A 12,840-nucleotide genomic window follows, 5' to 3' on the forward strand; every position below is an offset into this window, starting at 1 on the left:
TACCCTAAACCCTAACCACAAAGTTTCTAAAACACGCTGTGCTGTCTTTGCCCTAGCCCTAACCTTTTTAACCGCTACCCTTACCATAACTCCTGCCCTTACATTAGCCATTTTAAATGTAAACTTTGACGTCAGAGCATGGAGGTCGCAAGGATCCCGTTTAGATTTTTCCGTTTCAGACATACACTGCTTTCCCGTCCAGCTAGATTTAGTGGGGAATGCAAACTGTGGAGTGTGAAGCATCCAACCAACCATCTTCTGTCCTGTCCTGTACGTACAGTACACACTCACTCCTCCACTTCCCTCACCTGCCCAGAGCCACCCCAGGCCACATACCTCACTGTTTTAGCACTTATAAATGTTTCTTGTCAAGGCATTTTAAATATATATTTGTTGTTATTTATAATGACTAACAAAAATATTGCAACATATTTGTACTGAAAGTGTACCTCTCAGAGGATGTGTAGTACTGTAGCTGGGTCCTGGAAAAGACATTGAGGTTAGAGTAACTCAGGCTATCCAGCGTTCCGCACATCTTAACCAAACGTTTACCCAGTAGTCACTGGGGCAAGCGGCCACAAAAATGTATCTGTTGCAAAAACTATAATTCACTAGTCGATCTCTGCTTAACGCCCACACCTCACACATATCATGTCACATCCAGTCAGAGACGAGGAAGCACAGGAAGGAGCGGGCTTAGTCGAGGGGAAAGGCCTATGCGAGAGGAAAGACGTTTGTTTTGGAGTGTATAGTGAAGGGGATAATTGCAGTGTGTTTTAAGGGTACATACGTTCAGAGTGATATAGATTTAGCTATCTTTAAAGTGCATTTTGAAGGCACATGTTATATATTAAGAAGGTTTAGGCTTTTGATTAATAGAAGTAGCTGCCTTTCCAATGGAATTTGAAACCCAATTCTGTCATCCTGATTGTGTATGTAATGTAGACATCTTGCTGGAATTTGTTTCCTGACAAACTAAAGAGCAAGGGCAGTCACAGAAAAATCATACACCTGATAACCTACTCTCACAGAGCCTCCTTCTCAACAGTCTCCTTCTTACTCTCACAGAGCCTGTGTGATTGGTTACTTACTTTCACAGAGCCGTCTCCTCAGCCGCCCTCTGATCTTGTCGATGGCATTGAAGTCTGTCACATGGAACACGTGAGCGTTCTTAGGTTCTGCAACGATCTCCTCCAGCTCCACCTTCAGAGCCTCCCCGATGCCCACAGCGAACATCCTCACCCCGGCCTTCGCCGCCGCCTTTGACGGTTCCAACACGTAATCCTGACTCCTCCCGTCTGTCAGGAGGATAGCCACCTTCTGGATGCCCTTGGCTGCAGGCCTGGCCCCGGCCCGCTCTGTGAAGATGTTGGTGGTGGTGTAGCTGATGGCGTCCCCGGTCATGGTGTTCCCTCCCAGGTAGCGGATGTTCCTGGCGGCCCTCTTCACCTCGTCCATGGTGCGGTAGAGTCCCAGGTTGAACTCGGTGGTGGGCCGGTCGCTGTAGCGTACCACGGCCACACGCGTCTTGTCCGGGCCCACGTCGAACGACTCCACCAGGTTGGAGACCCACTGGCGGATCTTCTCAAAGTTCTCCTTCCCCACACTGGACGACGTGTCCAGGATGAACACCAGGTCATAGTGCACGTTCTTACAGCCTGAGAGGAAGTGAAAGGTAGTATGTTAGAATTCAGACCTGAGGAATTCCCAGTACTGTACATAAAGATAGTAAGAACCAGGCTTGGGTTCAAATAGTATTTATTTGATTTCTAACTCTTGAGGATTGAGCTACTGTGGAGTGCCAGGTGGGCAGGGTTTCTTCTTTTAGGACTACTCCATTGGTTCCTTTGAGCCAGACAAGCTCAGTGTAGCTCAAAGTATATGAAAGAAAACAAATACTATTTGAACCAGCTAGTTACAGCTGATGCCCTTACCTGCCCTGCTTTGAGCATCAACCCTCTGTCCTGAGAGAGCCAGTGCCAGTACAACCAGGACTAGGGAAGCCCTGCATGCCAGTCGCAGCTCCATATCGGCCTCTCGTCTGGTTATGTTTTGATCTTAGGATGTGATCACCATCCAGGTTTCCAACCTGGAGACGGGAAATTCCACAGTAACGGAAGTACGCTTTGACTTAGAGTTTTCACTTTGGAATGTATGGCAAACAAAAACTGTTGATTTCAAAGTTTCACATGAACACATTTACCAGAAGAACTGTGCAGATGCAAAGTTTGGTAACAAAATGATGTTAAAATCTTACTCCGGTTTTTATGCGGCCACGTTTTCCAAAGAACTCTGCTGAATACCTGCCTCCAATGAATATTCAAATATGTCTGTAGAAACAATGTTGTGTCAGTTTTGAAACATGTATTTTGGTTATTGAACTACAGCAGGTGAACATAATTATGGTAAGTTACATTATGATCTGTACTACACAGAAAGTGCATAATTATGGTAAGGGAGTTACATTATGGGTCCCTGATCTGTACTACACAGAAAGTGCATAATTATGGTAAGGGAGTTACATTATGGGTCCCTGATCTGTACTACACAGAAAGTGCATAATTATGGTAAGGGAGTTACATTATGGGTCCCTGATCTGTACTACACAGAAAGTGCATAATTATGGTAAGGGAGTTACATTATGGGTCCCTGATCTGTACTACACAGAAAGTGCATAATTATATGGTACATTATGGGAGTTACATTATTATGGGTCCCTGATCTGTACTACACAGAAAGTGCATAATTATGGTAAGGGTTAGTTACATTATGGGTCCCTGATCTGTACTACACAGAAAGTGCATAATTATGGTAAGGGAGTTACATTATGGGTCCCTGATCTGTACTACACAGAAAGTGCATAATTATGGTAAGGGAGTTACATTATGGGTCCCTGATCTGTACTACACAGAAAGTGCATAATTATGGTAAGGGAGTTACATTATGGGTCCCTGATCTGTACTACACAGAAAGTGCATAATTATGGTAAGGGAGTTACATTATGGGTCCCTGATCTGTACTACACAGAAAGTGCATAATTATGGTAAGGGAGTTACATTATGGGTCCCTGATCTGTACTACACAGAAAGTATGCATGTCATTCTCTTCACAGTGATGTATCCTTAATAGGTACACACAGGCAGAAATACACAATATCCTTCTTTTGCATATTTGGGTATTATTATACATACTGGCTATTATAATATGCTCCGCCTCCAAGCAAAACCACATTTGGCTAGTCCGGACCAAGTCTGAAGCAATCATAGACGTCTATGTTTCACAAGTTTGTCCATCACAGCAAAGCAGAGTAGAGTTCAGTAAATTAAAGTAGATATGTTCAGTACATTATACTGTACTGTACTTTACTGTTCTGTCCAAACATGTGAAACATACATCTATGGTAGGTTCAGATTTGGTCCAGTCCGTCTGTGGACTTTAACAGCAAGGCCAGGGTGAACTGACCAAATTTCAACTACTTTTCAACGTCCATGGATGTCTGGTGTTGGTCGGTGCTCAGTGGGTGAGGATGCTGGTTACAGTAAATGGAAAGAGGTTAGGCGGTAAGTGTCTGTAAGAGCCGGGAGAGATGACAATACCTGTCGAGAAATCACAGAGAGGGGCAGAGAGAGAGAGAGAGGGTCAATTCAAATGTATTTTTAAAGCCCTTTTTACATCATTGGTGCTCATGGGAATACCCAGACATCAACAGATCATTATGTCAAACTACCAAGAAGCAGACAGGTGCAAGAGACAACTGGAAATGTCCTGTTGCCTGAGCCACAATATCCTAAACCACAATATCCTAAACCACAATATCCTAAACCACAATACTGGAATGCAATATGATGTTAAATGTCTTGTGATTCAGATAAGCAGCTCTTATTTTGGGAATATTGATTTGACAAACAGCTAAAATTCTATACTCAAGCTCTCATTTAATCATTGAGGATTATTCTAAAGGTATTGCATCTCTTCTGGAAGTAGATTCATTGAGGAATGTGCCAGTTGAGCAGGCCAATTGAAACTAACCCAGTGACTGGACTGATTGGGAGTAAAAACCACTGAGTGGTTTGTCATTGGAGAGAAATCAGTGACAGTGCTCCTGGAGTTACATAGTGTAATATAGAAGTGGGTCACACACACACACATCAACTCTGCTAGCGCTCACTGAGTGACCAAAGAGAAGTTACAATGCCTGTGTCATCAAACTTATCTATATCTTGAAGTCATCCTTACAGGAAGTGTCTCTGTGTGATTTAACAGCAGTGAACTAGGCCCAAGGACCAGAGACAAATATAAGGCTGTGGGCCCAATGCTACTCTGTCATCAGATTGCTAGACTAGTGTTGTGTGGGGAAAGCTCTGTGTGAAGTTGGTGTATGGAAGCCTGATGATGTGGCAATGTCTTACCATTCTCCTTGAGCTGTCATAATGCTTTGACTTTGCTTTATCCTTTTTTTTTTTTACAGCAAATCGTGTACATACAGTGCATGACCAAGTTGAAATTCTGTTGATATGATTCCTCTTCTCCTCTCTTGCGTTCTACAGTTACAGTACATCATAGGGGAGCGCCCACAGCCACGGAACAATTGTGTGATGTCCTACACTTTGCTTATTGTCCATTATCCTCCAGGACCATGGTCATCATGCCGTTAGGTTTAACCTCTAGTCTGGTTAGTTTGGCATTAGCTTACTTTATCTGATTTACCACAGAGCTATTTATGCCCTGGAGCTTTCTTAGGTTTTACTGCCATTATTAAGAAGCTCAAGGCCTATTAGGGAAATGGCTGCAATTGCTGTAATTAGTGTGTATTTAAAGCTGACGAAAATGAAAGTATAGTCTATCTCAAACGCCCGCTCAAAGCATATTGCCTACTAGGAAACTTTTCAGTCTTTTAAAAACTATCCACTCATCCACCAGCAAGCACATGATAGGCCTACATCTTGAATAACTAACTATTCAACAGATTGCTCATCTGAGAGATCAAATTGTGAAACTTAACACTAATTTAGTGCTACTTTGCATTCCGCATAACTTAGTCCGATCAGATAAAGCATTTTACACCACAGCCACCAGTTGTCACCACATGTGTTCCCTACATCACGCTTTCAACTCTGTTTCAAAATGTTGACTTTGAAATAATTGACTAAAAAGATAAAAACATGGTGATTTTACTTAGTCCGCTCAGCAGCCCAATCCTGAGCCCAGATCTCCCTCGTACAAAGTGTGGTCTGTATCCTGCATGGGGCCTGTGTGTTTCCACCTCCTTTCTCAATGGCAGACCAGGGACTACAATGCAGATGTCTATTCCAGAAACCTGACTTCCATCATCCAGCAATGATGTAAAAAACAGCACCAGTTTTCCAGTCCAAAAGGAAAAGATAGCTACTCCTGATGGAGAATCACCTCTGAGCAATTCATCGCAAACACAAAAATCCAAATGCACAAAAACATAAATCTACCCTCCAAATAAATTATCAATTGCCAGAAATAAAACAATTTATATGAGACAGATTGATTTAATCCTACCTGGATTGCTGACCACTCAGTTTCACTGGAGGTCTCTCTGTGTGGTCCCTATCCTCCAAGTCTCGCATGTGCGCTTGTCCCTTAGGTCAGCATAAAGGACACGCCCCCCATCCAATGATAACCCCCCCAAGGAACCTCCTTTACAGGTGTGAAGAAATTAGGATCAAGTCATCCTAAAATCCACAACGATGTCAATCCAGTGTAGTGTTGATAAAAAGTCAGTGAGAGTCTGCTACAACCTCTTGGATAGGTGGATAGAGTGGCAGGGAGGAACTGACTGAAGGGGAAAGTGTAGGGTTTCACTAGGGGACGAGCTTGTACTGCTCTAGCTGCTCAGCTCACGGACATAAAGAACCACGACAGGCCTGGCCAATTATAGACCAACTCTCTGGTTATATTTTTGACTGTTTTTTTTACAGTTCCTGGGGCTGTGACCATCTGAAGTGTTGCTGCCCTCAGGAACAGGAGGCACACAGCTTCTCTTTCAACCACTGCCTCCTCTTTCCAACCCCTCCAGCCATAGCCCTGCCTCAGAGATAGCCACAGCAGAGCTGCCCTAGAAGCCTGCGGAGGACCGTGGTGGGCTGGGTCTACTGTATCAGGGGACTTGCTGTATGATGGGGAATGGTGTATTTGAGTCGGGGAAATGATTACCAAGGAACACGTGTGCTTGACACTTTATATTGTCTTGTGCTCCTCATCTCAGCTGACTCTTGTGTAGTAGAACACCAGTTGTACATTCAGAAAAGGCTAAATTATTTTAAACAATTTAAGAAAATCTCTGTTAACCACATTGAGAAGTAATGTTTACTAGATTCCGTGTTGTCAGCCATGTACCGTGCAGGAGGTAGAAAGAAAGGGGAAGCAAGGGTCTTGTTCTCCAATGGTTTGGTTTTCTCTGTCCATAACTTTCCCTCTCTCTCTCTCACAGAAGTTGCCACCTATCCTGTCAGAATGGAAAGTGTCAGAACCCCTCTCTCTAGTCAGGCCCCTTTGTGGTTTAGATGTCTCTCAGGTCGAGGTGCCTTGCAGATTTCACATGCTTCACTCACTACCCCCCAACAGGTTTCTTTACTCCCCTCTGCTGCAAGAGGAATGCATTGATACTGGATACCGGTAAGTACATTTAAAGTACACAACAGAGTCAACATTAAGACAACATTGTGTGGTGGTTGTGTGTCTGCTCAGGGGGAATTGAGATATGCAACAAACACATTTCTAATTCCCACATGTGTATAATACACACTTGTATGGTGCCTTCAGAAAGTATTCACCCCCTTTGACTTTTTCAACATTTTATTGTGTTACAGACTGAATTTAAAATGTGATTTTTGGTCACTGGCCTACACCCAATTCCAAATAATGTCAAAGTGTAATTATATTCATACACATTTTACCAAATGTATTAAAAATAAAAAGCTGAAATGTCTGGAGTCTGAAATGTATATACACCTAAGCTAAATACATTTCAACTTTGGCTAATTTCTTCTCATTTCCCCATGTTGTCAAGCAAAGAGCACTGAGTTTGAAGGTAGGCCCTGAAATATATCCACAGATACACCTCCAATTGACTCAAATTATGTCAATTAGCCTATCAGAAGCTTCTAAATCCATGACATCATTTTGTGGAATTTTCCAAGCTGTTTAAGGCACAGTCAACTTAATGTATGTAAACTTCTGACCCACTGGAATTGTGATACACTGAATTATAAGTTAAATAATTTGTCTGTTAACTATTGTTGGAAAAAATTACTTGTGTCTTGCACAAAGTAGATGTCCTAACCGACTTGCCAAAACTATAGTTGTTAACCTGAAATGTGTGAATTGGTTGAAAAGCAAGTTTTAATGACTCCAACCTAAGTGTATGTAAACTTCCGACTTCAACTGTAGGTATTCAACCCCTTTGGTTTGGCTGTAATAGCAGAAAACTGAGGATAGATCAACAACATTGTAGTTACTCCACAATAATAATCTAATTGACATAGTTAAAAGAAGGAAGCCTGTGCAGAATAAACATATTCCAAAACATGCATCCTGTTTGCAACAACACGCATCTTCTTGGCAAAGCAATTCACTTTTTTGTCCTGAATACAAAGTGTTATGTTCGGGACAAATACGATACAACACATTTTCAAGCATAGTGGTGGCTGCATCATGTTATGGGTATGCTTGTAATCGTTCAGAAATGGGGAGTTTGTCAGGATTAAAAAGAAACTAAGACAAGGCAAAATCCAAGAGGAAAACCTGGATAAGTCTCCTTCCCACCAGACACTGGGAGAAGTATTGATTCAGAGCAGTGAATACTTAGTTGAAGTCAGGAGTTTACGTACACCTTAGCCAAATACATTTAAACTCAGTTTTTGCTGACATATAATCCTCGTTACAATTCCGTCTTAGGTCAGTTAGGATCACCACTTTATTTTAAAAATGTGAAATGTCAGAATAATAGTAAAGAGTGATTTATTTCAGCTTTTATTACTTTCATCACGTTCCCAGTGGGTCAGAAGTTTACATACACTCACTTAGTATTTTGGTAGCATTGCCTTTATAACTTGGGTCAAACATTTCAGGTAGCCTTCCACAAGCTTCCCACAACAAATGTTGACACATTCCTCCTGACAGAGCTGGTGTAACTGAGTCAGGTTTGTAGGCCTCCTTACTCGCACATGCTTTTTCAGTTTTGCCCACAAATTTTCGATAGGATTGAGGTCGGGGATTTGTGATGGCCAGTCCCATACCTTGACTTTGTTGTCCTTTTTTGCCACAAGTATGCTTGGGGTCATTGTCCATTTGGAAGACCCATTTGGGACCAAGCTTCCTGACTGATGTTCCTTCAATATTTCCACATACATGTCCTCCCTCATGATGCCATCTATTTTGTGAAGTGCACCAGTACCTCCTGCAGCAAAGCACCCCGACATGACAACATGATGCTGCCACCCCCGTGACTGCAACCTAAGTGCATGGAAACTTCCGACTTCAACTGTATGTAAATGTGATATTTCTGTATTTCATTTTCAATAAATTTGCCACAATTTCGAACAACGTGTTTTTACTTTGTAATTATGGAGTGTGTGTAGATGGCTGAGAAAGAAAAAAAACTTGAACACATTTTGAATTCAGGCTGTATCACAACAAAATGTGGAATCAGTCAAGATTTATGAATACTTTCTGATGTGTGAAGTAGGACAAATATAAGCACCCACCAAAATGATTATTATTAACTATTAATTATCATTGTGCTTCATTGACAAATACATACATTAGACATAACAGCTATACATTCTGAGATCCTATTTGTGGTTACCTTTGTACTCAGTTAGCCAGGGCAAGTGAGCACAGGCCAGTCTAACTATAGCCCCGGTGTGGTGTGAGGGTAATGAAGTCTGGTGGTCAGATGATGGTCTGGAGCAGATGGGTGTTAATGTGCGACTGGTGTCAGTGACTCGTTGAGGGTTGAGGAGCCATCTGACTCCTTATAGTTGTAGGTTCAATTCCCGAAGGGTTCACATATACATAAAAACAAATTATATCTATTCACTGTCAGAATGCAGCATGACTCAAAGCAGGACGTAGTGTGTTAGAAGGCTCTTGTTGTCTTCTGTACCCTGATTTGGGGTTCATGGGGCAATTTTGTCAATTAAACTTGCCTACTACAACTCACTTGATAAGAAGTTGTTTTTTTTATGTTGAATGACTGTGATGTGGTTTTGCATGTGTTTTCTCACTGTCAGTTCACTTTGACATACCTGCAAAAACAATTTACCTTTAAAACTCAAATATGTTTTGGGAGACTTTTCTTTTCTCTATGATAAACTACCTGATTCAGTCACGGGTCAGCATACATTACCTAAATGAAATCCATAACTACAGTCTGGAATGTCTAAATCTAGAATCAGGGAATAACTTGAAAAGAAATGGATCATTTCAAGGCTTTGATGTCTAGAGTAGCATCCTCTGTTCCGATTGGCAGAACGTAGACCTTTTTATGTGAGTGTTCTTCAGTCATTCTTTCAGAGTAGAAGGAACCTGGAGATTCACTTGTTGCAGTGAGGGATAGGGTTTGTTCTGTTGCCCAACCCACACAGAGCTGTAATGCATTTTGATAGGAGGAAAAACACTGCCTAAAGCAACTAGCTCTCACAGTCTCATGTCAGAATTAGACATTCATCCATGTTTCTCAAAACTCTGAATTTGTAAGGTTCGCGTTAAATTTAGGGATTAACTCAGAAATCTTAAAGTTAGGCATTAACTCTGAACGCAAGGGTTAAGGTTTGAGATAGGCAAAAAAAAAACGTTCTATCGCTGGATTGGAACTTGCTAACTTTGGAATCAGAGGCCGATGCTTAAGCCCATCCACCAGCCCCGTCTATAATGCCTGAAACCCACTTGAAGGTAACAGCGCTCGCTGTCCTCAGACATGAATGGACGTCGAATACTGACTTGTATCATGGTTGACCTGGCTGGCTTAAAGACTCTGAAAAGAGTTCACTTTGCATTCTCCCAGTGGTGTGTATTCATGGAAGACAAAGGAAGCCAGACTTCCCCAAAGAATTGACCAAGAAAAAAGAGAAAAACTGTTATAAAGAAAATGCATCTTTCATCTCTGTGTTGCATCATTTCCCTTCAATTCGCAAGAATTCGCTGAATGTGTCTCACTGGAGGAAGCATCTGAGCGAGCGTAGCAGCACACCTCTGCCTCTGTATATGTAGGACATCTGTTTGATGCTGTCTGGTCCAAAAGAGTATGGCATTGTTTCCGCCCCATAGCAATGAACGCAAGGGAAGCCAGCGAGCATTTGGACTCCCTTGATGATAAAACAAAAACGATAAAATAATAGCCAATCAGTGTGGAGATAAACTGAGTGAGCTCAACTGTGAATGGTCCTGGCGCACCAAAAAAAGTGTCAAGGGATGCCAATTTGGATTTGACATCACTCCTATCAAATCACATTGAGCGCATACTTCATTGACAGAAACAACTTGAATTGTTGCATCTCGTTGTGTTGTTGTGCACCAGTGGCTAGCTAGCTTAAATTGGCAATTTCCCCTAATTAGCGATGGGTAGAGATACGGATTTACTTAATTCTCCTTACTGGCCTGTAAATGTAAAATGTAAATGATTATAATGGCCATTCATTCATTGTTGTGCCTCTGGCCTGAGAGGATGGCAGTTCAATATGCAGCTAGATGTAGAAGGCTAATGTAACTAACGTAACTAGTTAACGTTGCCCATGAATGGAAGTTAGGCTAGCGAGCAAGCATTTTTGCCAGGTACAGTACCCTAGGACAACAAAAACTAAAAGTGTGTAACTGAGTGATAGTAACAGAGTGATAGACCGTTTAGTCAACATGAAAGAGAGGAGGATGGCATTGGCATTTCTCTACAAATAGGGTGAGTCAACATGTTTTTGTACACACACAACACACACACACACACAGAAATCTGTTTCATCGACAGCCACATCATATTTAGCTTACGTTGATTGGACTAAATTGTTTTATTGTAATTGTCACAGTATTAGACTAAGCATAGTTGATTTGATGATGTTGAAATGTTGAAGTTGAAATGGTGCTGGAACAGCTCCTATTTTCTTTGCGACTTGTGGGAACTCTCCGTGGTTCTAAATCAATCGGTTTTTATGTCGGAAACATGAACTCCCTTCACCATGCTGCAGGTCATGTAACTGGTTGTTACATGCAATATGATTTGTAGATTTCCCCGGACAGAGGTTGCTCTCCGGTTTGGTGATGAAACAAGGGTTTGGTTGAATTTATTCTTCCATTGTGTCTTCTTATTGCCTCATCCTGAGGACTATGTATCACGGTGTCAAGGCATATGAACTAACAGGTTATAGAGCAAACAACACAATTATCACAACACATAGGCTTCCCCTGTGTGTTTACCCACGCACCACTACTGCCTTCTTCTGAGATTACATGAACTACGGGAAGTAGCTAAGGTGCAGAAAGATGAGAGAATGAACTGAAGGATTAAACACACCGTTCCCAATCTATGGGGTGGCTGATTCAGAAAAGACATGAAAATGGCATATTTCAAATCTCATGAACTTTATTTGCTGTTGTCAATGTAAACATCCTATCGCTGTTGCGGCTCTGTTTTGTGAGTTCTGATATGTTACTACTCAATGCCATTGTTTGGTGTAAATGAAGCTGCTTCCGTGGTCATAGATTTACATTTACATTTAAGTCATTTAGCAGACGCTCTTATCCAGAGCGACTTACAAATTGGTGCGTTCACCTTAAGACATCCAGTGGAACAGCCACTTTACAATAGTGCATCTAAATCTTTTAAGGGGGGGTGAGAAGGATTACTTTATCCTATCCTAGGTATTCCTGAAAGAGGTGGGGTTTCAGGTGTCTCCGGAAGGTGGTGATTGACTCCGCTGTCCTGGCGTCGTGAGGGAGTTTGTTCCACCATTGGGGGGCCAGAGCAGCGAACAGTTTTGACTGGGCTGCGCGGGAACTGTACTTCCTCAGTGGTAGGGAGGCGAGCAGGCCAGAGGTGGATGAACGCAGTGCCCTTGTTTGGGTGTAGGGCCTGATCAGAGCCTGGAGGTACTGAGGTGCCGTTCCCTCACAGCTCCGTAGGCAAGCACCATGGTCTTGTAGCGGATGCGAGCTTCAACTGGAAGCCAGTGGAGAGAGCGGAGGAGCGGGGTGACGTGAGAGAACTTGGGAAGGTTGAACACCAGACGGGCTGCGGCGTTCTGGATGAGTTGTAGGGGTTTAATGGCACAGGCAGGGAGCCCAGCCAACAGCGAGTTGCAGTAATCCAGACGGGAGATGACAAGTGCCTGGATTAGGACCTGCGCTGCTTCCTGTGTGAGGCAGGGTCGTACTCTGCGGATGTTGTAGAGCATGAACCTACAAGAACGGGCCACCGCCTTGATGTTAGTTGAGAACGACAGGGTGTTGTCCAGGATCACGCCAAGGTTATTAGCGCTCTGGGAGGAGGACACAATGGAGTTGTCAACCGTGATGGCGAGATCATGGAACGGGCAGTCCTTCCCCGGGAGGAAGAGCAGCTCCGTCTTGCCGAGGTTCAGCTTGAGGTGGTGATCCGTCATCCACACTGATATGTCTGCCAGACATGCAGAGATGCGATTCGCCACCTGGTCATCAGAAGGGGAAAGGAGAAGATTAATTGTGTGTCGTCTGCATAGCAATGATAGGAGAGACCATGTGAGGTTATGACAGAGCCAAGTGACTTGGTGTATAGCGAGAATAGGAGAGGGCCTAGAACAGAGCCCTGGGGGACGCCAGTGGTGAGAGCGCGTGGTGAGGAGA

The 12,840-nt window shown here is 42.9% G+C and overlaps 1 protein-coding gene across 4 annotated transcripts in view; it reads right to left on the minus strand.

Annotated features, from left to right (window-relative positions):
* LOC115128524 (collagen alpha-1(XXII) chain-like) overlaps window positions 1-5,775 on the minus strand; it is a 77,718-nt gene extending 71,943 nt beyond the window's left edge. For 2 of the 4 annotated variants that reach the window (XM_029658427.2, XM_029658425.2), the window contains exons 1-5: window positions 5,530-5,775; window positions 3,463-3,596; window positions 2,258-2,330; window positions 1,935-2,089; window positions 1,092-1,658 (exon numbers count right to left, since the gene is read on the minus strand). In XM_029658427.2, the coding sequence (XP_029514287.1) occupies window positions 1,092-1,658; window positions 1,935-2,028 (661 nt within the window). In that variant the 5' untranslated portion in view covers window positions 2,029-2,089; window positions 2,258-2,330; window positions 3,463-3,596; window positions 5,530-5,775. The remainder of the gene's footprint in view (window positions 1-1,091; window positions 1,659-1,934; window positions 2,090-2,257; window positions 2,331-3,462; window positions 3,597-5,529) is intronic. The other 2 variants (XM_029658428.2, XM_029658426.2) reach the window with 2 other exon arrangements.
* Window positions 5,776-12,840: the final 7,065 nt, after the last annotated feature.

The sequence above is a fragment of the Oncorhynchus nerka genome, linkage group LG4, assembly GCF_034236695.1.
Source record: "Oncorhynchus nerka isolate Pitt River linkage group LG4, Oner_Uvic_2.0, whole genome shotgun sequence".
NCBI lineage: Eukaryota > Metazoa > Chordata > Actinopteri > Salmoniformes > Salmonidae > Oncorhynchus > Oncorhynchus nerka.